This window comes from Aureococcus anophagefferens (genome assembly GCF_000186865.1).
Source record: "Aureococcus anophagefferens unplaced genomic scaffold AURANscaffold_1, whole genome shotgun sequence".
Classification (NCBI taxonomy): domain Eukaryota; class Pelagophyceae; order Pelagomonadales; family Pelagomonadaceae; genus Aureococcus; species Aureococcus anophagefferens.
The window spans coordinates 351,496-377,321 of record NW_008705561.1 but is presented as its reverse complement, the minus strand read 5'-3'; the positions used below and the strand labels follow the sequence as shown (position 1 = coordinate 377,321).

General features: G+C 70.2%; 5 protein-coding genes across 5 annotated transcripts; 3 read left to right on the top strand and 2 right to left on the bottom strand.

Moving 5' to 3' along the window:
* Positions 1 to 233: 233 nt before the first annotated feature.
* Positions 234 to 908, top strand: AURANDRAFT_60471 (hypothetical protein; the record flags this gene model as incomplete). The annotated part of the gene is made up of 2 exons (XM_009034526.1): positions 234 to 477; positions 544 to 908. 2 exons carry the CDS (start codon positions 234 to 236, stop codon positions 906 to 908), a joined length of 609 nt encoding a protein of 202 aa, XP_009032774.1.
* Positions 909 to 2,592: 1,684 nt separating this feature from the next.
* Positions 2,593 to 2,814, top strand: AURANDRAFT_17171 (hypothetical protein; the record flags this gene model as incomplete). The annotated part of the gene is made up of 1 exon (XM_009034527.1): positions 2,593 to 2,814. A coding segment is annotated over one exon (222 nt), but the record flags the coding sequence as incomplete, so codon positions are not given.
* A 5,420-nt stretch (positions 2,815 to 8,234) lies between these two features.
* On the bottom strand, positions 8,235 to 12,352 carry AURANDRAFT_60469 (hypothetical protein; the record flags this gene model as incomplete). Its single annotated transcript, XM_009033959.1, has 5 exons — positions 8,235 to 8,369; positions 8,626 to 8,651; positions 8,757 to 10,140; positions 10,278 to 11,442; positions 11,892 to 12,352. 5 exons carry the CDS (start codon positions 12,350 to 12,352, stop codon positions 8,235 to 8,237), a joined length of 3,171 nt encoding a protein of 1,056 aa, XP_009032207.1.
* A 963-nt stretch (positions 12,353 to 13,315) lies between these two features.
* Positions 13,316 to 13,699, top strand: AURANDRAFT_13714 (hypothetical protein; the record flags this gene model as incomplete). The annotated part of the gene is made up of 1 exon (XM_009034528.1): positions 13,316 to 13,699. A coding segment is annotated over one exon (384 nt), but the record flags the coding sequence as incomplete, so codon positions are not given.
* Positions 13,700 to 22,631: 8,932 nt separating this feature from the next.
* Grx2 (selenoprotein) lies at positions 22,632 to 23,522 on the bottom strand (the record flags this gene model as incomplete). The annotated part of the gene is made up of 1 exon (XM_009033958.1): positions 22,632 to 23,522. A coding segment is annotated over one exon (891 nt), but the record flags the coding sequence as incomplete, so codon positions are not given.
* Positions 23,523 to 25,826: the final 2,304 nt, after the last annotated feature.

Sequence of the window (25,826 nt, the reverse complement as noted above, 5' to 3'; positions counted from 1 at the left end):
AAATACTTCCAGGTACCGCAGCGTGTGGCGTCGGACAAAGAATACGTGTTATCTTCTGTCCTCGACCAATGAAATCGCTGGAATATGCGACTGACTTTAATTTTTCCATAATATAACTATTTTCTATATGACGCTGGCGACAAAATCGCGTTGCTCCACAGCCGACGCGCTTGAAGCAGGCAGCCGCGAGCTGGGCCCAGAAAGAACGCGTCGAAGCGTCGCCGGCCGCCGACATGGGCGTCCAGCTCTTCAAGCTGTCCCTCGCGACGCTCGCCGTCGTCTCATCCTTCACGGCGCCGGGCGCCCCGGCGCCGGCGCCCCGGTCGCTCGTCAGAAGACACATGGACCTCGACACCGTGCGCCTCGTGGGCGACGGCGCGGCGGCGTTCGTCGGCGGCTCCATGGGCGTCGCCGGGACGCTGGCCGTCTACGAGAACAACAGATTTCATGCGAAACAACGCGTAGTCTGCGCCTACTGTGCGTCCGCGCCCCGAAACCCCTTCCGCGCCGCCCGCCCCCCTCCCCCACCCGTCATCCGCGTAGGCGAGGGCACGGGCTACCTCAAGTGCGCGACCTGCATGGGCACGGGCCTCCTCGCGGACGGCAGCAAGTGCCACACCTGCGAGGGCGCCGACGCGGCCAGGGCGGACGGCAAGCACGTCTGCGTCAACTGCGAGGGCACGGGCCTCACGATCCCCGCGGCCTTCGACCGCAAGGAGATCAAGGCCCAGGACGACGAGATCGAGCGCCAGCTCGACGAGATCGGCATCGCGGCGCTCGCCGACGACATCATCCGCGCGGAGAATCGACCCGGCGACATGCTCGAGGTCGGCCGCATGCTCCAGCGACGAGCGATCAGGCGAGTGTCCGGGAAGGCGGGCGACGACGCGTCGTCGGGCGGCGACTGAGGCGCGGCGCCGCGTCCCGGAAAAAAATGTCCGTTTCGCGCGCGATGATGATGACCTTCCCATAAACATTCGCAGTTGAAGCCGAACAAGGATCTAATCGTCCTTCTGTGGCAAGTTAATGTACTTCCTTGGATGTCCGAGCGCACGTCGCATCGACCGGCCTTCGACCGTCGCGCGCGAGTCCAACGCGAAACCCTCGCGCCTCCGACGCAGGCCCCGGCCGCGGCCGCCGCTTCGTGTTGTTGTTGTGGGACCAGCGCTTCGTAATTCGGGTCCAGACTGTGGTCCTGATGTTCGCCCATACGCGGGCGCGACTACGCGAGTCATAAGTCCAGTGCGAGGTGCTCGTTCTTCGAGCGATCGACGTGGGTCCACTCGCGGGGGCGCGGCGCCCGGGAGAGCTCGGAGGCGCGCGCGTAGCACCGGAGGAGCGCCCCTCGCGCGCCCTTGGTTTGGTTGATCGACTGGAGCGAGGGGTGCCGCGAGTGGATCACCGTGAGGGGCCCCGTCGCCTACGACGGATGCTCTCTACGCCCCTCGAAGCGGCGGGACGCCGCGGCCGCACCTCGACGATGCGGGACCGAAGGTCGTCGTCGCCGAAGCACTGCTTGGCCCAGAACTCGCGCGGGACGGCGCCCAGCGTCACGAGGACCTTGAGCTTCGGCAGGAGCTTCAGCAGGGAGACGAGGTGCGTCGCGTAGGGCTTCATGTCCTTCAGCGTCGGCTTGCGAATCTTCGTCGCGCTGCCGACGTAGAAGGGGCAGGCGTTCCACACCACGACTCGGTCCCTCGCGAGCCCCGCCGCTTCCTTGAGCTCCGCGTCGATGACGGCCGTGACGTCGTCGTTGTTCGGGCAGATGAAGCCGCTCCCGCCGCGCGCGACGGACGCGTTGCCGCTCGGCGCCTCCATCAGGAACAGCACCGTGGCATCGACGCCGCCGCCCAGCGGATCGAAGTCGGGCAGCGTCGCGTCCTTGGCGGTTTCTCGGAGCGCGGCGACGTACGCGCGCAGCGGCCGCACGCGCGCGACGTCGAGGGCCCGCGCGGCCGCGAGGTTCGCGAGGTTCGCGAACGACCGAGGACGGTCCATCCAGTCCGCGTCCGCCGCCTCCGGTGTGGGCGTCTCTCTCGGCTGCTTCGCCGGCTTCCGCGGCGGCGTCTCGGTCCTCGGCCGCTTCTTGGACTCCATGGCTTCGGAGGCGGGCAGCTTGAGCGGTCGGGCAGCTCAAGCAGGCGGGCAGCTCAAGCAGGCGGGCAGCTCAAGCAGGCGGGCAGCTCAAGCAGGCGGGCAGCTCAAGCAGGCGGGCAGCTTAAGCAGCGCAGCTCTGCGAGACCAGACAGGCGGGCAGCAACCGAGGCAACGCTGCGGAGAGCAGCTCACCTCGAGAGCCGCAGGCTTCAAGTTGAAGTCGCGCGCTCGACAGTGCTGAGGCAGTGCCGCAGCGAAGCAAGCATGGTGGCCTCGACACAGCTGCTCCTCGGCGCCGCCGCCCTCCTCCTCGCCCCGGCGCGCGCCTTCCTGGCGCCCCACACGACCACCCCGTCGACGCGGACCGCCGCTCCGCTCGTCGTGCGCCACGGCGTGACGAAGAAGAACCGGCGGCGCGTCACGGAGAAGAACACGGGCGGGTCCGTCGGGGCGAACGCGCGGCGCAAGCGCGAGGCCGAGGTGCCGAACCGCATCTTCTTCGCGAACGTGCGCTACGACGTCACGGAGGACACGCTCAAGCCCTTCTTCGGCGCGGTGGGGCCCGTGACGCACGTGAAAATCGTCCGCGACTCGTTCACGGGCCAGTCCAAGGGCTACGGCTTCTGCACCTACAGCGACCCGCTCTACGCGACGACGGCCCTGCGGTCCCTCGACGGCCAGCCCGTCGAGGGCCGCCCCATCCGCCTCGACGACGCGACGAGCCTCGCGAAGCGCCGCAAGGAGAAGAAGGCGACGGCCGCCTTCGAGATCCGCGAGTCCAAGCGCGCCGCGCGCGCCGCCGGGGACGGCGCGGAGTAACTAGTCGTCCGTTAGCGCGTCTGCAAAAAAAGGGGCGGCCTAGTCGAGGTCGAGGAGGCCGGCCTCCTTGCCGCCCTTGAGCATCGCGTCCGCCTTCTTGGCGCGCGGCGCGGGGATGGGGCTCCCCGGCAGGGGGAAGCCCGGCCCGTCCTCGTAGCCGAAGATGAAGAGGTCGCGGCCCTTCTGGAGCACGACGCACTCGCCCGACGCGTCGTCCTCCACGAGCCCCGCGTGGACCGCGTCGTCGCCGAGGACGAAGCCGAAGTCCTTGTCCTCGAGGAAGCAGAGCTTGCCCGACGGTTTGACCAGTAAATGCTTCGCCAGGTCGGCGAAGAAGGGCTCGAAGTCGACGACGTAGTCCTTCGCGTTCTGGAGGTAGATGACGTCGTAGGGCCCCATCTCCTTGAGCGCCTCGAACTCCGAGAGCGCCTTCGCGCGCGCGTCCGCGCGCACCAGTTTCACGTTGCCGTTGACCAACACTTCGGAGACGTAGTCCTCCTCGTCCTTGACGTCCGGGTCGCGGCCCACCTGCTTCAGGTCGTCTAAGATGCCCAGGCGCGCCTTGTCGCTCGGGTCCGCGACGACGATCGACACGGACCGGTCGACCAAGTCCTTCAAACGCGACGACACGAGGCCCGTCGTCATGCCGAACTCGAGGAACTTGCCGCGCTTCGGCAGGGCCGTGGCCAGGCACCGCGCGACGGCGTCGACGCGCAGGTCGTCGTCCGCGCGGTCCTGCTCGAGCTGCTCGCGCTTCTTGTCGGACGACGTCCAGATGGCGTCGACGGAGTTGGCCTCGCGCTCGAAGAGCTGCGCCGAGTCGCCGAGGTCCTCGCAGCGCAGCTCGTTGGTCAGGCTGTTGAAGAGCCCCACGCGGCCGCGCTTCTCGAAGTTGATGAGCAGCTTCTGCATGAACGTCTCGTCGCGGAGCATGCCCCGGAGCAGCGACGACAGCGCCTTGCGCGGCTCGCCGTGGGGCGTCGCCGTGCGCCACATGGGCACGATGACGTTCTCCACGAAGCGCAGCTCCACGAGGAGCACGCGCTCGGGCCGGTAGTTGACGACGGACGCCATCGCCGCGGCCGCGCCCGCGACGGTCGCCTCGGCGTTCGGGTCCTGGTCCGCGGCCTCGAGCAGCGCCTGGAGCGTCGACAGGGACCGCCGCTCGTCGTCGTCGACGCCCTGGTTGAAGCCCGCCGTGCGGCCGCAGGCGCCCAGCACCGTCGCCGCGGCGTTGCGCGCCCTCCGGCTCGTCTTGTAGAGCTCGGGCACGTGCGTCCGCAGCGGCTCGTGGCCCCGCGGCGAGTCGAGCGTCAGGAGCGGACGGTACGCCATGCAGTCCACGAGGGCGTGGCCCACGTCCGGGCAGCCGAGGCAGCAGGCCGCCAGGACGCGCAGCGCGGCCTCGGCGAGCGGCGGCGGGCCGTGGATGAGGGGCGCGAGGAAGCCCCACGCGCGGTCCTCGGAGAGCGCCGAAATCCAGCCGTCGACCTCGTCCCTGCGCCGCGGGTCCGCGACCAACGCCTCGAGCTCCTCGGCGACGAGCTCCAGCGCGCCGACCGCGTCCTCGACCTTGCGCTTGTCCAGGTGGTCCGCGCGGTAGTAGAGGAGCTCCTGGCCGTCCGTCTGGAGCTTCGTCGCCCAGTCGACCGTGCTTCGTCGCGCGGGGACCTCGGCGTCCTCGTCCCCATCGTCATCCTCGGCCTTGGTCGCGCCGTCCTTGAACATCTGCTTGAGCGGGTAGCCGAGGATCGCGTCGGCCTTGGTCGTCGTCCGCTCGCCGGCGGCCGCGCGCGCGCCGCCGCCCGCCGCGCGCGCCTTGGCCCGCGCGACTTTCGCTTTCGCGGACTGGGCCCGTTGCTCCTCCTGGGCGCGCTGGCGCGCGGCGACGTCGTCGACGGAGCGCATGCGCAGCGTCAGCCGCGCGACCTCGCCGGAGCAGGCGACGAGCTCGTGCGCGTACTTCAAAAGGTCGCGGAACCCCGCGCGGACGTCGAGCGCGCGGCGCGCGGCGGCGTCCGTCGTCACGGCCCGCAGCGTCCGGGCGCCGCGCTCGGAGACGTCGCGGTTCGGCGACTCGAGCATCTTCACGAGCGCCGAGATCTTGAGGACCTTGGCGGCCGCGACGCGGCTCGGCTTGTGCTCGCAGAGGAGCGCCGCGGCCTCGGCCGCGCAGCGCTGCGCCGTCGCCCACTCGTTCTTCGTGTAGCGCGCCGTGTCCATGCGGAAGCCCATGGCCTTGGGCGTGAGCACGCTCATCTTCTGGAGCCGCGCCAGGCAGTCGCGGCCGAGGCGCGCGCCGAACTTCTTGGCGAAGTGGAAGTCGCGGCTCTCCGCGTCCGCGGACGGCGCCGCGAGCGGCGCGAAGAACTGCTTGATGGCCCGCCCCGCGCAGCGCTTCGCGCCCAGCAGCTCCACGAGCAGCGCCGCGCCGTGGTACGCGCAGTGCATGTCGTCCTGCAGCAGCGCGGCCTGGAGCCGCCGCACGCCGCCGACGTCGACGAACTTGCAGAGCGACGCCTCGTCGCCGCGGACGAGCGTGCGCAGGCGCACGAGGGGCAGGGACGCGCAGCTCGCGTGGAGGGTCTCGTTGCCCTCGACGAAGCCCGCGAGGAGCTCGAGCGCGCCGGCCGCGCGCGCGTAGCGCTGCACGGCCGGCGTCGGCTGCTGCGCGAGCGCGCCCTTGAGGTCCGGCTGGAGCGACTCGATGGCCGGCGCCAGCACGTCCAACAACTTCGCCGCCCGGGCGCAGGCGCCCGCGTCCCGATCTAAGATCGCGGCGTCCGCGAGCTCCGCGAGGCCGTCGAGGCACTTCTTCGTCTCGAGCAGCTGGAGGTCCTCGCCCTTGGCCGCGGCGGCCTTGGCGCCGACGAGGCCCGCGACGCGCTCGAGGGCGCGCACCTCCTTGAGCGCGTCGGACGTCTCCTTGGCGCCGAGCGCGAGCCGCGCGGCGACGTCCTTCTTGAGGTTCGGGATCTTCCGCAGCGCCGCGGACGCCTCGAGGGCCGCGACGTAGGCGTCGGCGGCGATGGCGAGCTGGCCGAGCTCGCGCGCGGCCTTGCCCCGCCGGTTGTGGGCCTTCTCGACGATGGGCGCGGTCGTCGCGGTGAGCGCCGGGTCGTCGCCGAGCGCGTCGAGCGCGTCCTCCGCGTCGCCGAGCGCCTCGAGCCAGTCCTTGAGGCGCATGCGGCACTCGCTCCGGTTGCTCAGCAGCGTCGCGAGCGTCGCCGCGTCGACGGGGTCGTAGAGCAGGCCCTCGGAGTACTCCGCGATGGCCTCGTGGTACTGGCCGCGCTTGAAGTAGACGTTGCCCATGACCTTGTGGTCGTTGGCGCGGTCCGTGCACGACTTCCACCGGCAGTAGGGCACGGGCGACTTGACGTCGTCGGCGAGGGCCTGCCACTGCTCGTGGGGGATGGACAGGCCGTCCGTCAGCGTGCCAAAGTAGGCCTTCTTCTCGTCGATGCACCCGAGGATCCAGCCCATCTTGAACTCCGTCCGCGCCTCGTTGACGGGCTGCTCCTCGCGGCTCAGGGAGAAGACCTTGTCGCAGCCCTTGGGGGACCCCTTGGCCTTGACGTAGACCTGCGCGGCGCGCGGTCGCGTTCTCGGCGCGACGTTTCGACGAGCGATGCTCTGCGCGGAGGGCGCGACACCCACTCTCCGCCCTCGCCCCACCGCGACGCCCACTCTCCGGGGCGAGGGCGCGCGGAACGCCCGCGCGCGATCGCCCCCGCGCGGCGCCGGATAGAGACGGGCGCCTCGTTGCGCCAGCCGTAGTCGTCGCTCCGCTCGTAGAGGCCGTTGCACTCCGCCGCGCCGCAGTCCTCGACCTCGTAGGACCACATGACCTCGTCCTTGCGGGTCTTCGCCGCGGCGTCGCGCGCGTCCCACTTGGCCGCCTCCTTGTCCTCCTGCTGCCTCTTGAGCGCCTCGGAGAGCTTCGCGACGCTCTCGGGCGACTGGTCCTCCATGGACACGAAGTCGCAGGTGTTGTGGCCGAACTCCGTGTTGTAGCGGTGGCGGTTGATGCTGATGCCGTCGCCGAGCTCCTCCGTCTCCATGTACTCCATGCCCAGGCGCGGGTCCGCGCCGCCCCCGCCGATGCTCACCATCTGCGGCGGCATCGTCTCGGAGCGCCTCTTCGAGGGCGGCGGCGCTAAAGGTGTCACGCGCGCGTCGAGGTCGTCGTCGCGCAGCGACGAGGTAGACGACTTCGTCCAGGCCCTGGCTGCCACAGAGTTTCTCTCGAGGCTGGGGACAGCAACTTGACTTCAACTTTCTGCGAGCACCCGGCACGCGCCGCAGAGCTGTCATCGCCGCCCCCGCTGAAGAAATCGAGGTGCAGCGCCGTACCTTTTGCTGCGGCGGACTTCAATCGCCCGGGCGTTGCCGCCGTGGATCTCGACCGGCGCGACGCCCACGACTCGGAGCGGGCCGCGCTATGGAGCGATGCTACGCGTGTGGCGGTCGAGACGCAGCACATCCGCCTCTTCCTCGAGCAGGCCGTCGATGTCTATCTGGGCATCGCGGAAGTCCGGTTCGTGGAGCTGCGCGGGATTGCGTCCCTCGAGGAGGCGAGAAACTGCGTATATCTTACCTACGCCGGGTCCTACAGCTACTCATATGTGGCTGGGTTGGATAAGATGTCGGATCGAATGGCGAGATACGCTTTCGAGAAAATCGATGGTAAAGAGGGCTCCGCCAGTGGTGATGGGCACCTTTGGCAAGCTCTATCTCGGCGCCATGACCACCGATTTGCAAAATTCTTGTTGCATCTGAAAGCCGGCACCGTCGTCTTGCGCGCAGAGCCAATAACTCAAAAACTTCAACAGCATCATAAACCCGACTTTTTATCCAACCCAGCCACATATGCCCTCTCGAGAGGTCTCGGACTCCAACGAGGGCGACCCCCGGGGCCCGGTTACTCGTGCTCCTACGAGCGACCCCACGGGCCTGCCCACGGGCGCGCCCACGGGCCTGCCCACGGGCCTGCCCACGGGCGACCCGACGGCGGACCCGACGGGCGCGCCCACGGGCCTGCCCACGGGCCTGCCCACGGGCGACCCGACGGCGGGCCCGACGGGCCTGCCCACGGGCCTGCCCACGGGCCTGCCCACGGGCCTGCCCACGGGCGACCCGACGGCCGCGCCCACGGCCGTCGATCAGTGCGACGTCGAGCTGCTCCCGGACAAGGACTCGTGCTCGGTCTCGTCGCAGTTTATTGGTTACCACTGCAGCAAGACGCTCGACGGTAAGTACGATGCGGACGGGGGCTGGTACGCCGCACATCTCCAGACGACCAACCAGTGGATCGCCTACGACCTCAAGGAGACGCACACCGTGACGGGCGTGTGCCTGGTCTGGGATTGGTACGCGAGTATCATGTACGGGGCCACGAGCGTGCGCGTCGACATTTCGTACGACGGCTCGAGCTGGTTCGAGGAGGCGACCTACGACGAGAACAACGGCATGCTCGCCGGCGACGGCGACCCGAGCTCGCTCCCGGACGTCATGGACGCGTGCTTCACCCTCAAAAGCGCCGTCGCGACGCAGCACATCCGCCTCTTCCTTCAGCAGGGAGTCCACTTGGGCACGGAGGACGACTACTTGGGCATCGCGGAAGTCCGGTTCCTGGAGTCGGGCGGGCCGACGTGCGCGCCAACGGCCGCGCCCACGGGCGTCCCGACGTACTCGCCCACGACGCACCCGTTTGCAACACCATTTCCGTGAACCTACGCAATGCACACACCCCCAAACCACCCCTCTCGACCGACGCGCGGGCTCCGGGCCGCGGTCGCCACGCGGAACCTCGGCGCCCTCGCCGCGCTAAGGCTTACCGTCGTGCTGCTCCGCGAGCGTCGCGAGCTCGTCGAAGCTGTCGTGGTGCGGGTGCGACATGTAGTCGTAGGACGCCCGGAGGCCCGAGACGCCCGGCGACTGCTCGCCGACCGGCGGCGCGTCGGACGCCGTCACGACGACGACCTCCGCGGGCGCGGCGGCGGGCGGCGGCGGCGGCGGCGGCGGCGCGGGCGCGGGGGCCGCGCCGCCGCCGGCCGCCGCGAGCCGCGCCTCGAGCGCGTCCAGGCGCCGCTCGAGGCGCGCGGCGACCTTCGCGGCGACGCGGCCCTCGAAGCCGCGGTCGAAGCTCTCGGCCCGCGCCAGGTCCGCCGCCGGGGCCTCCTCCCGGTGCCAGTCCGTGAGGACGCGCGCGAGGTCGCCGTTCTTCATGGCCTTGACGAAGTTGATCTTGAAGGACGCCCAGACGCCGTAGCGCGCGATGTACTTGCGGAAGGTCTCGAAGCCCGGCTTCGAGATGATGTCGAAGAGCGCGTCGGCCTCGAGGACGAGCAGGCGGCTGATCATCGTCGCGCGCGCGTTGTACCAGGCCGGCCGCGGCGCGTGGCCCGCGACGATCATCGCCGCCGTCTGGTCGCCGAAGCAGCCCCCCTCCGTGAGGAAGGACATGGCGTAGGGGCGCAGCACGTCGCGCCCGAAGACCATGACGCGGCCGCCGTCGACGACGTACATGGCCGACGTGAGCGTGATGTCCTTGCGGATGACGTAGTCGCCGCCCATGAAGAGGGTCGCCACGAGGGTCTTGGCCATGTTCGTCACGAGGAGCTTCGTCACGTACTCCATGGTCTGGACCGCGCGCTGGACGCGCGTCGACTCGTCGCGGAGCGAGATGCGGTCGTGCGCGACGCTCCGCTCCGCCGAGAAGTCGTCGAGGTAGCGCACGTCGTAGTTCATGCCCGGGCAGATGCGCGTGATGACGGCCTCGCGGCGCACGCGGTCGAAGGCCGACGCGTCGTCGTCGTCGCCGCCGCGCGGCTTCTTCCGGGGCCGCGGCCGCCGCCGCGGCCGGATCACGAGGCGCCGGCCGACGACGAGGCCGAGCGTGCACTGGCGCGCGTAGGACACGAGGGGCGTCGTGACGACGCGGTGGCCCAGGCGGAAGTGGGCGATGAGCTCCTGGAGGTTCGGCGACAGCTTGTCGACGAGGTTGCCGTGGAACTTCGCGCGGAAGAGGCTCTCGCTCTGGCGGAGGTAGTCCCGCAGCTGGTCGCGCACGGGCCGCGGGAAGTTGTTGTCGCTCGCGAACTTGTTCATGTTGTCCACCGTGCGCTTGAACTCGTTCGACGCCGGGTCCAGGTTGCACAAGATGTTCGTGAGGTCGCCGAAGAGGAACGCGACGAACATGATGCCCACGAGGTTCGACACCTGGGCGGGAACCGAGAGATTCGACGTCGCTTCAAGGTGAGTGGTCCGCGCGCGCGCGTATCAAAAACATCACCCACGCCTCGAGACCGTTCCAAGAGATGATCGCTCGTCCAAGCATCGGCCAAAACGAGCGGAACACGGCCGAGATCGGAGCCTTTGGGAATGTCGCACGCTTTTCCCGCCCTGTTCGACGCGATGGACAGCACGCCCTCGGCCGTCGTCATGTAGGCGGACTGGCCCAGCATGGTCTGCACGGCCCAGTCGAGCGAGTCGACGTAGGACGCCCAGTTGCTCGGCCACGACGTGTGGCGGAACGTGAGCGCCTTCCAGACGAGGTACGAGTTCGTGCCCGCGTTGTCGCCGCCGCCCCGGTGGAAGTCGTGGGCGAGGCGGATGCTGCAGGCCTGGAGGTGGAGCATGCCCACGAGGCAGCCCAGGTACTTGGCGACGACGTGGGCCTTGAAGGACATCTCCGCGAAGAGCGGGATGTTCGCCAAAATCCGCGGCGCCTTCGCGACGCGGAGGAGCTTCGCGAGGCGCACGAGGCGCACGAGGCGCAGGATGGCCAGGCCGCTCGACTTGCGGTAGAGGTACTCGTAGGGGAGGAGCGACACGACGTCCAGCCAGAGGTAGCAGGACGCGTAGTGCGCGGCGATGCGCCGCCGCGACGTCACCCACTCGCGCCGCCACGCGTCGTAGTAGCCCGTGTGGAACTGGAGCACCAGGTCGCCGAGGAAGCTCAGGTCCGCGACGCAGTTCGCGACGAAGAGCCCGCCGTCGAGGGGCACCTTGTTCACGAAGGCCAGCTCGAACGGCGTCACAAACATGACGTAGACGACGAGCGCGAGCATCCACGCGTCCCACCACGTGCGCCAGGGCGCGCTCGGGTCCAGGGCCGCCCAGGGCGAGCCCCGCGCCGGGTAGTGCACGCGCAGGACCGCCTCGTGCTCCACGGTCCTGGCGTCGATGTACGAGTCGTCGAGGTCGAAGAACTCGCTGTGCGGCTCCGCGTGCTGCGTGATGTGCGCTAAACTGTCGGACATGCGCCGCGACAGGCGCTTGAGGAGCGGCGCGCGCGGCGGCGGCGGCGAGCTCGAACCGTCGCTGAAGCCGCCGCTCGACACGCCGGGCGACAGCTTGCGGCCCGTGTAGGCCGACGGCGCCAGGGGGTCGCTGACGATGATGAGCGACTGGCGGCCCTGCTGGGCCAGCGAGTGCATCTTCTCGTCCTCGGCGCGCAGCTTCGACCGCCGCCGCCGCTCCGCCTCGTCCCGCGACGAGCACTGCGCCTCCATGGGCTGCCTGTTTGGGGGTGTGCCCATCGATGAGGGGAATGCGGCAAGTTGCACTTCAAGGTGGAGGCGCCCAGACCGGCCAGTCGGACCGCCAGTCACTTGCCTCTCTCTCCCTGGCGCATCTGCGATCCTCCCCGCCGACGTCTGGAGGTGCTAGATTATCCATTAGCAGGAGCCTCAAATCGCCTCGTCGTAGGGCGCGTAGATGGCCGCGAGCCGCCCGAGGCAGGCCTCGACGGCCGCGACGAACTCCGCGAAGTCGCTCCGCGCGCGCGTGTTCCACTCATTTTTGTTGTAGCCGAAATCCGCGAGCAGGTCGGCGCGGTCGGGCGTCATGAGCAGGAGCGCTTTGGCGGCGGGCCGGACGGCCCAGTTGTGGTGGCGCGCGAGCGTATCCTCGTACGACGCCGTGATGATCTCGCACAGCTCCGAGGGTCGGTGGCGAGGTCCGCGCACGCGAGCACGCTCTCGAGGAGGCGACCGATGAGGCTGAGGATGCGCGCGTTCCAGAGCGACGCGACGAAGACGCTGTCGTCGTCGTCCTTGGCGCCGCGCGACGCCTCGTCCGCGACGGCGGCGCCAACCTCGATTTCCTCGAACGCGTCGTCGGCGCCGAAGCGCGTCTCGAGCTTCGCGACGTTGACGTTGACCATCGAGGTGATGCCGCAGCCGAGCGAGTCGAGCCACGGAGTCAACGCGGACGTCGCCGCGAGGAACGCGCGGCCGTCGAGCGCGCCGTCGTCGCGCGCCGCGGCGCGGAACCACGTCGCTGATGCGTTCAAGGCTTCGCCGGCGGCGGTGAGCTGCTGCGACGGTTCACGCTCGCTCGTTTCGGCTTTGTCAGGTTCGGGCGTCGCAATCTCCGCCTTCGCAAGCATAAAGCCGAGCTCGTCCGTGAGGCTGGAAAAGTTCGCCATCGTTTTGGTGTTGTGGTTCGGCGGAAGGAGTGATACGGTCACGGTCGCGCGCGCGACGCAGGGCGAGCTGCGTTCGCGTCGACGCGGGTCGACCACGTCTCTCTCTAGCGCATTAGGCGAAGCACCCCGCCACGCGCCTATCGCGTCTGCCACTTGCTTGGCGATCGCCTTTGTGGAGATCTTGTGGCGCTTGTCGGCGCCGCCGAATCGCGGCAAGACCGCGACAAAAAATAAACCGGTGTACCCCAGAATCTCAAGAAACGCGAGACAACACGATGAACCCAAAGAACGAGGGGGGCGACGAGCCCGAGTGGAAGAAGAAGCAAAGAGAATTCGAGCAGGTCAAAGCGAGGGCGAAAGCCCTGAAACTCCGCACTACCTGTTCGATTTGCTCGGCTACCGCGAAGCTCCCGTGTCCGTGCGGCACGGCTCAATACTGCACGACGGACTGTCAACGCATCGACTGGCGCGACCGGTTTTCGAAAGGCGTGCAAGAAGATCCGAAGCGAGCGCGCGGCGGAGGCGGCCCGGGCCGAGGCGCCGACGCCCCCGCCGTCGCCGCCGCGGGACGTGTTCTACGGCCCCGCGCCTCGGTCGCACGCCGACGAGGTCCGCGCGCGCATCGCGGCGGAGCACGAGGCGGCGCGTCAGCGGCGCGAGGCGAACCCGGAGCGACAGCCGCTGTCTGCGCGGTACGGGTCGCGGTGCCCGATCTGCCTCGAGGAGTGGGACATGAATGTTCCGGGCGTGCTTCGCGTCTGTTGCTGCCGAAAGGTCTGCCGATCGTGCGAGAACAAGATCGGCACCGGCGCGTGTCCCCTCTGTCGCCTACCGCCCACGAAAACCAATGCGGAGGAGCTCGCGCGTCTTCGCCGCCATGTGGAGAACGAGGTGCCGGATGCGATTTGCTGTTTGGGAGAATTGTACCGACTCGGTAAATTTGGCCTCGTGAAATCCGATAAGAAAGCCGCGAAGATTTACCGGCGCGCTGTGGAGCTCGGCGACGTGGACGCGATGAGACACCTTGGGAGATTGCATGAGACTGGAAGTGGCGTCAAACTGGACAAGAAGAAGGCGGAACGGCTGTATCGCGCGGCCGCAGATCGGGGCGACGCGCTCGCGCAAAACAATTTAGGGGCTTTACTTGATGCTGAGGAGAGATTTGAAGAGGCGTTCCGGTACTACGCGCTCGCGGCGGATCAAGGCTATACCTCTGGAGAGTTCAACCTTGGCTGTTGTTACAGGGACGGAGAAGGCACGGAGGTCGACCTGGGCAAAGCCAGATACTGGTTCGAGCGCGCCGCTGCCAAGGGCTACGAGCCAGCTATAGAGTCCCTCGCGGCCCTCGATGCGCGAGTATAGCTTAAATCTTTACCCCGCATCGTCGCCCGAGCCCGAGATGCTGCGCTTGCGCACGGCAGTCGTGCTTGGCCTTGGCATCGTCGTTGCCGCGTTCCTCTCTCTGGGAACACTCTCCAGATGGGATCTATATATTATTACGGCCGCGGTGTGGACGTGGACATCGACGAGGCCAGACGCTGGTTGGCTCCCGGCGCCGCCAAAGGCCACGAGAAATCGAAGGAGGCGCTCTTAGCTCTAAATAATAGCGGCTAAACTCTTCATCGCAGAGCTCTATGAGGCTCCACCCCGCCGTCAGAGGCGTCGAGGCGACTTCACGATCGTTGAGGACTGAATCGACGTGTGAAAAGGAGGCGTCATCCCTCGTCGGCCTTGAAACCTTCGCCGCGCGTCGCGCCTCCCCCGACCCCTGCCGGCCGTTCGCGGCGCGGCCGCGGCGGGGGGGCACCGGTCGCGGCGTCGCCCGTCAGCGCATGCCCAACTTCTTCCCCCAGATTCCCGGGACCGGACGCAAGCCGGCCATGGCGACGCCGCCGCTCGCCGTCTTCTGGGACTCGAGCGTGCGCCACGAGGCCTTCGTCGACGAGCACAACAAGTCGCCGCAGCTCGCGGCGGTGCTGCCCTGGGACGACGCGACGTGCGACGTGCGCGTCGTCGCGAACGCGTGCCTCGAGGCCGCGCTCTGGGCCGTCGCGCACCCGCCGCCCGGCCGCGTCGCCGTCGTCGCCGGCGCCGACGCCGACGCCTTCGGGGGCCACGCCTTCGTCGGCGACGCGATCAAGCGGCTCGTCGCCGCGGGCTACGAGGGGGTGGCAGTGGTGGGCGAGAGGCCGAAGGGCGACGCGGCGTTCGTCGAGTGGCCCGCGCTCCGGAGCCGCGTCGTGTCGCCGGAGGCGCCGGCCCGGCCCGCCGCGCTCGACGACGCGCTCTACGTCCAGGGCGCCGACGCGCTCGCCATCATCGCGCACCTCCGCCGCGTCGACCCGCGCGGCGACGGCGTCCGAGCGGGAGCGCCGCTCGTCGACGCTCACGCCTCCCTGCACGCAGGTACCCCATCCCGGACGACGTCGAGCCGCCCTGGCTCGCGGGCCGGTCCGCGGTGCTCGTGTCGTCGCTCTACAACTACGTGCGGAACCTCGCGCGCGGCGCGCGCGTCGACCTCGACGGCCTCGAAAGATCGGGCGCCGTCTTCCGCGGCGGCGCGGCGCCGCTCCAGTGGGTCGTGGGCTCGGCCCAGGCCTTCGAGGCGCCCGCGCCCCTGCCGAGCCGCGCGCCGCCCCTCCCGGCCGGGGGCTTCCCTCACTTCCCGCCCGGCGCGCTCCGGCGCCTCGCGGAGGACCTGCGGGCCTGGCTGCTGCGGCGGCCCTGGCCCCACGAGGCCGTGCTGAGCCGGTCGGGCGTCGCGCCGTTCCTGGGCACGCTCGCGGGCACGCGCGCGTACCCGTGCGCGCCGTCGACGTCGCACGTCCGGGCCGCCGTCGCGTCGCACGGCGTCGACGCGCACCTCGCCTGGGAGTCCCACAGGGAGCGGAACAACGGCGCCCTCGTCGTGCGCGCCATGCCCCGCGACGGCGACGGGGCCCTGGACTCGTCGGGCTACGCGGAATCGCTCGGGAGCGGGTCGCCGCCGGTGCACTCGTCGTCCGGCGCGCACCTCGCGGGCTTTGGGAGCTCGTCGTCGCTGGGCAGCTTCGGCGACTTCGGGAGCGCCGCGACGCTCCAGCGGACCTGGAGCGGCGCGTCCCTCGCGCGCACGTCCGCCGCGTCGCTCGCGAGCCTCGGCTCGTTCCCGTCGTCCGGCAGCCTGAGCGGCGACCTGTGTGGAAATCAACCACTGGTTTGGGGGTCCCCACCAAACTTCAGAACTCTCTATCTCAATCAAATCGAAGTCGATTCGGCTGATTTTTGGACGAATCGATTGCTCTCATCGAGTTCTCGAAGCACGGCCGAAGAGTCCGGCGCAATCCGTTCAATTACGCGCACATTGAAGTCGGGTTGAAGATTTTAATGACCACGCAGGCGGCGACCCCGCGGCGCTCGCGGCGCGCGACGCGGCGAGCCACCAGCTCGTCGACGACCTCTACGACTGGCTGGCGCGCCAGCGGCGCCGCGAGGTCAAGTGCGCGGACTTGGTGCCCTTCTACGCGCAGTTCCCGCAGTACCGCAAGGGCGGCGGCCAGGGCTCGGGCATCAAGCACGCGATCCTCCGCTTCGGCGCGGGCCGCCTCACGTGGATCGAGGCGGGCGCGCCCGTGAGCCACGCCGTGCCCGCGGGCGCGGCCGGCGGTTTAGCCGGCGGCGACGCGCGCATCGCGCTGCTCGGGCCCGGCGCCGCGCCGCGCTACGCGCGCGCCGTCGCGCCGTCGCCGGACGCGGAGGCGCAGCGCAAGCTCGCGGGCGCGCAGAAGCGCCTCCACGTCGCCGTCCACGACTACGAGCTCGTCCACCGCGGCGCGGCGCTGCCCCTGGGCGAGGTCGCGGGCGCGTACCGCCGCGTCCACGGCCACGACCTCGACGACGCGGCGGCGCTGGGCTGCCGCGACCTCCGCCACGTGCTCGAGACCGCGGGCAAGCTGCGCGTCGTCGGCGACGCCGTGCGCTGCCGCACGCCGCCGGCGGAGCTCGGCTTCGTCGAGGACCTGCGCCTGTACGTCGCGGACCGCGCGGCCGCGCGGCCCGAGGGCATCTCGTTCGCGGAGCTCAAGGACCAGGTCAAGGCCTTCGGCCGCGCGCGCCACACGTCCGTGCGCTTCCTCCGCGGGGGCATCCTCGGCGTCGTCAACAACGTGCTCGTGCCCGAGGTCGTCACGCAGCTCGAGGCCGGCGGGCCCTTCTTCGCGACGCGGCTCCTCCGCTTCCCGCCGGGCCGGTCCTTCCTTCCCGCGCCGCCCGTCGTCACGGACGACGGCGGCGACGACGACGACGACGACGGCTACGCCTACGACACGGACCTCGTCGCCGCGTGCCTCGACTCCGTCCTCGAGTTCTGAACATAGCCCCCCCGCCTCCCGGGCGCGGGGGGGGCGAAGCTCCGGGGCCGCGCCCCGTCGAGCGCTCCCCCGCCCCCACCACCGAGCGTGTGTTGAACATCCCACCCTCGCCGACCCTCTATCTATAACATGTTTGATCGAAGACCAATCGCGCGATAGATGACATTGAGAGTCTGCCGCGCGGGCTCTGAAAAACTAGTCCTCCCGGTACTTCTCCGACACGAGGCCGTGGAGGCCCTCGGCGTCGAGGCCCGCGGCGGCCTCGACGACGTCGCCGCGGAACGACGGGTCGCCGCAGACGGACTGCCACCGCGGCACGAGGTGGCCGTGCGCGTCGAGCCACGCGAGGGACTTGCGGTCCTGCTTTTGGCCGTCGTTGTCCTGCGGGCGCGGGACGAAGGCGTGGTCGAAGGTCCGCGCCTCGCCGTCGCCGTAGAGCCAGCCGCACGTCTCGCGGTAGCCGTGGATTTCGAAGCCCGCGCACGCCCGGGCCGGGAAGGCCGCGTCGCACTTCTCGCACCGGGCGTGGCCGTCCGAGAAGCCCGCGCATTTGCAGCAGCGCGCGTTCATGTAGCCCTTCTTCGCCGCGTACTGCTCGAAGGCGTCGCTGTGCTCGAAGCGGAAGTTCGAGAATTCGAACGCGCCGAGCTCCGCGGCCGTCGGGCTCCCGTCGACGAGCACGCCGAAGTTCGCGTTCTGCACGTAAAAGTCCGACGCCGAGACGTTGGCCGCGCGCGGCGCCGCGCCCGCGACGCGCTCGCCGAAGCGCGCGCGGAGCGCGTGCTTGGGCGCCCTGAGCATGACGCGGCGGAACGCGACGTCCTCGACGCGCTCCCCCGGCGCGACGGGGCCGATCGCGATGCCCCGGCCGAGGAGCAGGGACGCGTCCTCGACGGCCACGGCCGACGACGCGCGCACGACGACGGCCTCGTTCGCGCTCTCGAGCGTCGCGACGCGGCACGACACGCGCCGCGACCCGGCGACGAGGAGCGCGTTCGTGTTCTTGTAGCTCCGGAGCGGGTCGCGCCGGCTCGCGCCGAGCCCGACGCGAATTTTTTCGAGCGCCACGTCGGCGCTCGCGACGACGGCGACGCCGAACGTCGGAGCATTGGAGAGCGAGAGGCCCCGCGCGGCGCAGCCCGAGCACTGCTCGAACTTGAGGAGGCCGTAGCCCCGGTGCGCCATTATTTTGATGCCAAAACTTTTGCTCGCCATCTTCACCGTCGGCACGATGAGGCGCCGCCGCTCCGACGCGCGCCGCCCGGTCCGCTTCGGCGCGAAGGTCGCGGCGGCGCCGACGAGCTGAGGCTCCGGCCGGAACAGGCGGCCGATGCCGTCGTCGTCGTCCAAGGTCGTGATGCCCAGCGCCTGCGGCGGCGGCGCCGGATCGTAGGCGCCGAGCACCGTGACGTTGGCGGCATCGAAGAAGTGGAGCATCGCGGGCGAGCTCAGCGACGGCGAAAACTCCTCCGCGGCCGCGGCCGCGGCGAACGCGTCCTTCGACGGCCCGACGAGGGACCCGCCCGGCGCGAGCTCCAGGGTCAGGGTCCGCGCGTAGAGCACGCGCAGGCAGCTCCCGAGCCGGATCGCGTCCGTCACGACGAGGCGGTCGCAGGCGCTCGTCTCCAGGGCGGCGATGAGCTGGGCCTCGTTCGCGGCGAAGACGTCGCACCGCTCGCGATCGCTCGGCCACGTCGCGACGTCTCGCGCCGACGCACGTAGCGCGACGAAGACGAGGAAAATCAAATTATCTCGCATCGTGTTCGACCGGTGCGGACGACGACGGCGTCGGTGCTCGACAAGGCGCTGTTTCGAGCCAAGTCAACGCACGCATCGATGGCGAAAGTGAAAATCACGGCCTCCTCGCTTGTGCCTCGTCGCCGTCCCAAGCCCCCGAGGAGCGTGTCGGAAGACGCACGCCCCTCTCGAGAGATCGCCGGCGGACGCCGCCGCGCGCGGTGTGAAGCACTGGTGACCTTGCCAAGAATTTTATATTTTGGCAGCCCGGCTTTGCGAGTGGGCAGCGTCGTCTGCTGCGATCGGAACAGCGCGCGGCCCGGCGTCCCCATGGCGGCGCCCGGGAGCGACGAGTGGCCCGCGGCGGCGTCCGCGGGCGAGGTCAAGGTGGAGGAGCGGGCCGGCGTCGTCCCCTGGCGCGAGGCCTGGTCGCGCGCCGGCGAGAAGCTGCCGCGGCTCACGCTGACGGTGGACAACCCCGTCCAGGCGGGCAGCGCCCTGTCGCGCCACGTGACCTACCGCGTGAGGAGCCGCTGCTCGCGCGACGACGGCAGCGAGGACGAGTTCGAGATCACGCGGCGCTTCTCCGAGTTCGCGACGCTCCGCGAAGCGCTCGTGCAGCGCTACGTCGGGCTCCTCGTGCCGCCCATCCCGCCCAAGGAGCTCACGTCCATCGCGTCCATGTCGGCCAAGGCCGCCGACAAGCAGACGAAGCAGCGGCTCCGCGTGCTGGGCCTCTTCGCGGAGCGGCTGGGCACGATCCCGTGGCTCGGCGACGACGCCGTGCTCCGGAGCTTCGTCGGCGCGTCCAAGGAGCCCTTCGCCAAGGCCCTCGAGGGTGAGCAGGCGCCGGGGGCCATCGCCACGGACGAGGCCCAGGTCAGCGGCCGCGGCCGCGCGCTCTGGTACGCGACGATCCAGCGGTCCGACGCCGCGCCCGCCGTCGCCCCCCGGCGTCCCGGAGACGATTTTACGAGCGCGTTCGACGGAAGCAACGCATGGTTACCGACGCGTCTCGTAGGTCGCGGCGCTCGCGCGGCTCCTCGCGGACGTGAACCCGCGCCTCGAGGCGCTCGGCGCGGCGCTCGGCGCGGCGCAGGCCGCCGTGGCCCGCGGCGCCGGCGGCCTGGGCCAGCGCGCGGAGGGCGTCGCGGCGCTCTCGGAGGGCTTCGCGCCCTGGCGCGGCGAGTCCGCGCGGCTCTCCGCGCTGGAGCTCGGCGGCGAGAAGGGCGGCGGCGAGGCGTCGGCCGCGGCCGTGTCCGGCGCGCTCCGCGCCTGGAGCCTGGAGTGCGCGCTCGAGGCGAACGCGCTCGACGTCGCCGTCGGCGGCGCGCTCCAGTGGCAGCAGCTCCACGTCGCGGCGCTCAAGGACCTGCTCGCGAAGCGCGGCGTGGAAATCAACCGCCGGTTCGGGACGTCCCGACCAAACTTTGAAATTCCCTAGCTCGGCCAAATCGAAGTCGATTCGGCTGATTTTTGGACGGATCGATTGCTCTCATCGAGTTCCGAAGCACAGCGAAGGATTCTGGTCCGAACCGTTCGATTACGCGCACATTGAAGTCGGCTTGAGGATTTGATTTCCACACAGGCGAAGCGCGGCGTGCTCCTCGACGAGCTGCGCAAGGAGCAGAAGACGCTCCAGCTGCTCCACGCGAACAAGGCGTCGGGCAAGACGGGCGGCGAGGCCGCGCCGCCGCCGCAGAAGTCGGGCGGCTTCTGGGACAAGGCGCTGAAGAACATGAGCGCGGTCGCGAGCAAGACGAACGGCCCGACGCTCAGCGTCGACGAGCAGATCGCCAAGTCCGAGGGCGTCGTGGCGGAGAACGAGAAGCTCCTGGAGCAGCACGCGCGGTCGCTCGTCTACTGCGAACTGGCGCGCTTCGACGCGGAGCACGCGGCGTTCAACGCGCTCTGGACGCGGCGCTTCTTCAACGCGCAGAAGGACCTCGCGTCGCGGACCATCTCGGCCTGGGACGACGCCCTCGACGCCCTCGGCGAGCCCAAGGACGCGGACCGCCCGCTGATGGCCGCGGGCCTCGTCTGGGACGCGGGCGACGCCGCGGCGCCGGACAAGGACGCGGCCGCCGTCTGAGCTCCGACGGGAAACATCCCCGCAACGCGGACTTACGCCCACCTAGTCCGCCTTCGCCGGGGCCTTGGTCGTCTTGACGCTCTCGGGCTCGGGCTCCTTGGTCGTCAGGAGGAGCAGCGCGAGCGGCAGGATGATGTGCCAGTACTTGGCGAGGAAGGATTTCGGCTTCTGCGGCTCCGCTTGGCCGCCCTCGGCGCCGCCGCGGCCCGCCGGCGCGTCCGTGAGCACCTCGCCCATGCCGCTCGGCGGTTTGCCGACCTTGGCCTGCACTGGAATCACCTGCGCGACGGCGTCCGTCGCCACCGTCGCCGTGGCCTCGAGGGCCGCGCCCTCCGGGAGCTCCGCCGCGCAGCCCCGGCCGCCGGCCCGCGCGTTGCCGAAGGTCAGGGCGACGACCTCGCCGCGCGCGGACAGCGACACGGCGACGTCCTCGCGGAAGTCCGCGAGCGCGAGGTCGCACGCGCGGAGCGACGCGGACGCCCAGGGCCCGGCGCCCCCGAGGCTCCGCGCGCGCAGCCGGTAGAAGCCGTCGCTCGCCAGGAGCGCACCGACGGCGCTCGCGTTGGGCGCGAGCTCGACGCGCGCCGGCGCGAACTTGACCATCTTGTGCCGCGGCGCGCTCGGCGTGATCTCCAGGGTGCCGCGGGGCGCGAAGGGCGCCGCGGCGCCGAAGGCGTGCTCCACGGCGACGGGGTAGGCCTGGGCCACGGCCGCGAGGGCCGCCGCCGCGAACGCGAGCAGGCGCGACGCCGCCATTTTGCGAGCGTTTGTGGAGGCACCACTCTCTTCACACTTTTGGTTGACTCTCAGCAGCTCACGATGTGGCTTTCGACACTAGGCGCAGCGGCGGTGACAGCCCCGGTCGCAGCCCTGTTCCACGCCAAGCGGCGCCTGCGGCGGTCCGCCGAGCGCGCCGACGCGGCGGTCGCCGAGCTGCCGCGCGAGGAAGATCCGGAGGCCTTCCACGCCGCGGCGCAGCAGCTCGGCGTCGTCGACTTTCCACCCGCGAAGACGCTGCGCGCGCGCTACGCGGACCTCGCGGCGAAAACGAGCGACGACGCGGCCTTCGCGGCGGCGGTCGCGCGCGTCGCCTGCGGCGAGCGCTGCCGGCGGCTCGGCGTCACCGCGGAGTTGTGCGCCGACGCGTCGGAGACGCGAACCCGCCTCGAGCGCGCCGCGGCGTCGGTCGCCGCCGCCGCGCGCTACGCCGACGCCGAGCGCTCCGCGCTCGAGGCGCGCGACGTCGTCGCGCGCTGCGAGCGGACGCTGCCCGCGGCCTTCGAGCTGCCCTGGCGCGCCGAGTGGCAGGCCGACGAGAAGGCGCGCGACGCGGCGCGCTTAGTCGCGGTCTGCCGCGAGCGCTTCTCGCACGACGCGCTCGAGACGTCGCCGCTCGCGACGGCCTGCGCGGAGCTCGAGTTCGTGGCGTCCGCGGCCGCCGACGCGCTCGAGGCGCTCGGCGGCGGCGACGACCTCCGGAAGCGGCTCGCGCGGACGCTCGACCGCGCGGACCGCGCGGCGCGGGCCGTGCGCGCCGCTCCGGAGTACTGGGACGAGCGGCGGAGCGAGGGCCGGCTCTTGCAGCTGCGGCGCGCCGCCGACGCCGCCGAGGCGTCCGCGGCCGAGCAGGCGAAGCTCCGCAAAGCGGCCGAGGACCGCGTCGCCGTCGCCGAGGCCTGCCGGGCGGCGATCGCGCGCGTCGAGGCCGCGCTCCGCGCCGAGACCGCGCCGGGGCCCCTCGGCCCGCCGACGACGCTCGGCGTCTGCCGCAACGACGTCGATCCCATCAGCCTCGAGGCGCTGCGAAATTACGAGCTCAGGGACTTGCGGCTCCTGCCTTCGGGCAATTGCGCCCGCGCGGATCTCCTCAAAAAGATGCTGCGGCGGGTGGACCCCTTCACGAACGTACCGCTCCCGTCGGACCGCCGAGCGGCGGGCGACGTCGACGCGATCCTCGCCGCCGCGCGGCGGGCCTGCGGGGCGTAACTCCACAACAACGTTTTTCTACGGGGACGCGCCGCGCGACGGGGTCTCGGAGCCCGCGCGAACGCGCGTTCGCGCGGGCTCGTCATGTGGTCGCGGGGAGGCGCGCCCGCGCCTAGGGCGGCGGCGCCTGCGCGGCGATGCGCGCGAGCATCTTGTCCATGCCCTCGATGAGCTTGTCCTCCGGGACGCCCGTCTTGCGCACGGTCCACCGGGCGAGCACGGCGCTCACGAGGCGGTCGACGCGCGGGAAGGGCTCGCAGAGCCGGCGGACGTCGACGTCGACGTAGTGCTTGAGCGTCGGGACCATGCGCTGGAGGAAGGGCGCGAGGTTCGCCTCCGCGAAGCACAGGTCCTCGCCGTTGAAGAACGGGCCCGCGGCGTCGCCGTGCTTCACGAGGAAGGCCTCGAAGACCTCGAGCTTCCCCGTGAGGTCGGCGACGGCGGCGGCGAGCGCCTCCGGGTCGTCCCGGAGCTTGAGGAACTTGAAGTAGTCGCCGAAGGGGTGGACCTCGGCCATGAGCCGCGCGGCCGCGCGCCGCGCGGGGTCCTCGAGGTAGAAGGGCCCGGGCCCGTCCTTCTCCGCGAGGTACTCGACGACGACGGCGCTCTCCGTGAGCACGAGGCCGTCGATCTCGACGATGGGCACCTTGGCGCGGCCGCCGGGGTTCGCCTCCTCGTACTTGGCGAGGAACGCTTCGCTCTTGTGCTGCAGGTCGACGGTCTCGGTCACGAACGGCACGCGCGTCTCCTCCATGGCGATCCACGCGCGCTGCGCGTAGGGTCACGTGCCGCTGTTCCAGAACGTCGCGCAGAGCGCCGTCGGCGCCCAGACGCCGAAGCCGATCTCCGTCCACGAGTCCCACTGCTCCGGGCCGGGCGGGAACGCGCCGCCTTGCTTCCCGGCCGCGAAGCGCCGCACGCACGACTTGTGCGCGTTGCGCCCGAGGCCGCGCGCGCGCCCGAGAGACGTGGCGAACGACAGCGACGCGATGCGACGCATGAGCATGCTGCGCCCTCGGGCTGTGCTTCACCGAGAGTGCAACGAGACATTCAAGATGCGAGCGAGGCGCGTGAAGTGGGTCTCTCATAGAGGCGGCATCGTCCAACGTGGGTGTGATGACTCTCATATATGCGGTTTACATCTCAGGCTGTATCTTTATCTGTTCAGAAACGGCGGCGAGCCCCGCCGGCGGGTCCTCGCGCCTTTCTCGATCGCGGCCCGGTTCGTGCACTGTCGTCCCACTGAGTCCCACGGACGAATTACGGACGAATCCGCCACCACCGATCTCGCCACCATCGACGCCGTTGTACGCGCTCCTTGGTTTCGGGACGCTTCAGGGGTGTAGCCTTCGGGAACGCCCGGGTTAAGAAAATCAAGCGACCGCTGACGAGCGGCGGCAGCGGTGGCGCGCGCTGCACTATGCCGGCAACACCCCCCGTCTCCGTGTCCCCAAAAACCCCCGGCGACGACGCCGCGGGTTCCTTGAAAGCGAGAGCGCCCGCAGCGAAGCGAGGGCGCGCCGAAGCGTCCGGAGCCGGGTGGACGATCGCCAGCTCGCTTCCCCCCAACGGCTGAGAGTGAAACGAGGTGTACTCGACATTCAACATACACGCGAGACGGGCGTAGAGCGTCTCTCATAGAGGCTGCATCGTGCAACATAAGTGGTTCTCATATAGGCGGTTTACATCTGTATCTATACTTTCTCAGAGACGGCGGCGAGCCCCGGGTCCTCGCGCCTTTCTCGAGCGATGGTCTCGTAGAGCGGCGCGTCCAGCGCGTTCATCGCGTTCATGCTCGCCGCGATCCGCGCGTCCATGTGGGAGAGGTCGCCGGAGAAGGTGCGCCGAACGTGCATCAACTTCAAATTGTGGGGAATATTGAGTTGTTCGTGGAGTCGGTCGAGATAAGCCTCGTCGTCGAGGCGCTCGAGGACGATCACGAGATGAAACCGTCGCAGCGTCTCGAGCGCCCTCGAGCAGTTCCCCGCGAGGATGCGTTCCAGGTCGAGGATGCGCTCCAGGTCGCGCTTGCCACCGCGCCTGCCACCGAACAACTTGCAGTAGCAGTTCGAGACGCACGTCCAAAGCGCGTTCGGGCGGCCCAGATTCTTTCCTCGCTCCTCGACGCGCGCCACCCACGCGTCGAAGTCCACGTGGTTCTCGGCGGTGCGCTGTTTGAGTTTCTCCGATTGCCCGTGGACCCACTGGCCCTCGAAGAGGTAGTCGCTCCAGACGCGAGCCGTGGGCTCGCGCAGGTTCGTTATCGTGACTTCAGACGCGGTTTTCGCCGAAGAGCTCCGTCTCGTTCACGATCTGGCCCTCGCGGACGCGAATCGGCAGACCGTGGTGGTTGGCGGCGGCGGCCAAAAGTTTGCGCAACGACGTGCCGCCGGCCTTGCGCGTATGGTGAAAAACAATGCGGTCGTAGTGCTCGCGGGAGAGAGGCTGTGAGACGGCGATCGCCACCAGAGTCGCCAGTATCGTTCGGCACATCGCGTACCGATTTTTGCGTGCGACGGCTCTCTCGTCGGGCTCTCTCGTCCGTGGGGCGCCGCCAGGAGTGAAAAACCACAAGCTTCGACTGCAAGCTTCAAATGGTATTTTTGAGCGATCATCGGTCAACAAGACGCCCTGAGCCAGTTCCCGAGCCCCATTCCCCGGCCAAACAGCCGACTCGTCGCCGCGCGCATCTCCGAGGGCACGCAGCTTACGCGCCTCTAGTGGCCGGGCCCCGTCCCCACGGACACCGTGCCGCCGGCGACGCCGGAGACGGAGGGCCGCGGCGTGCCGACCTTGATCGCGGGCACCCAGGCGCGCGTGTTGGGCCCGCAGTGCATCACCGACGACGGCCAGGACTCGCCGAGGGGCCCGCCGGCGGCCGCGCGGCGGTTCGCGGCGGCGACGCGCGCGGCGGCCTTGGCCATGGCGCCCCGCGGGTCCGCGCGCGGCGGCGGGCTCTTGCGCTTGGGCTGCTGGGGCTTGCGCTTCTTCGGCCGCGGCGCCTTCTTCTTCGGCGGCGCGCCCCGGGGCGCCGGCTCGCCGGCGTAGTCGTCGGCGAAGAGCCGCGGGATCATCGCGACGAGGTCGCGCCGCGACACGGGCGCGTCGCCGTCGCCGCCGTAGGCGCGCAGGTGCGGCGGCAGGGGCGGCGGCTCGTCGGCGGGCTCCAAAGCGTCGCCGCGGAGCCGCGACTCGCGCGCGGCCGCGAGGCGCGTCACGTCGGCGCCGTCGCGGCGCGGCGCGGCCGCGCGGGCGACGGCCGCGGGCGCCGCGCGGCGCTCGGGCGACGCGGACCGCGCCGCCCGCGACG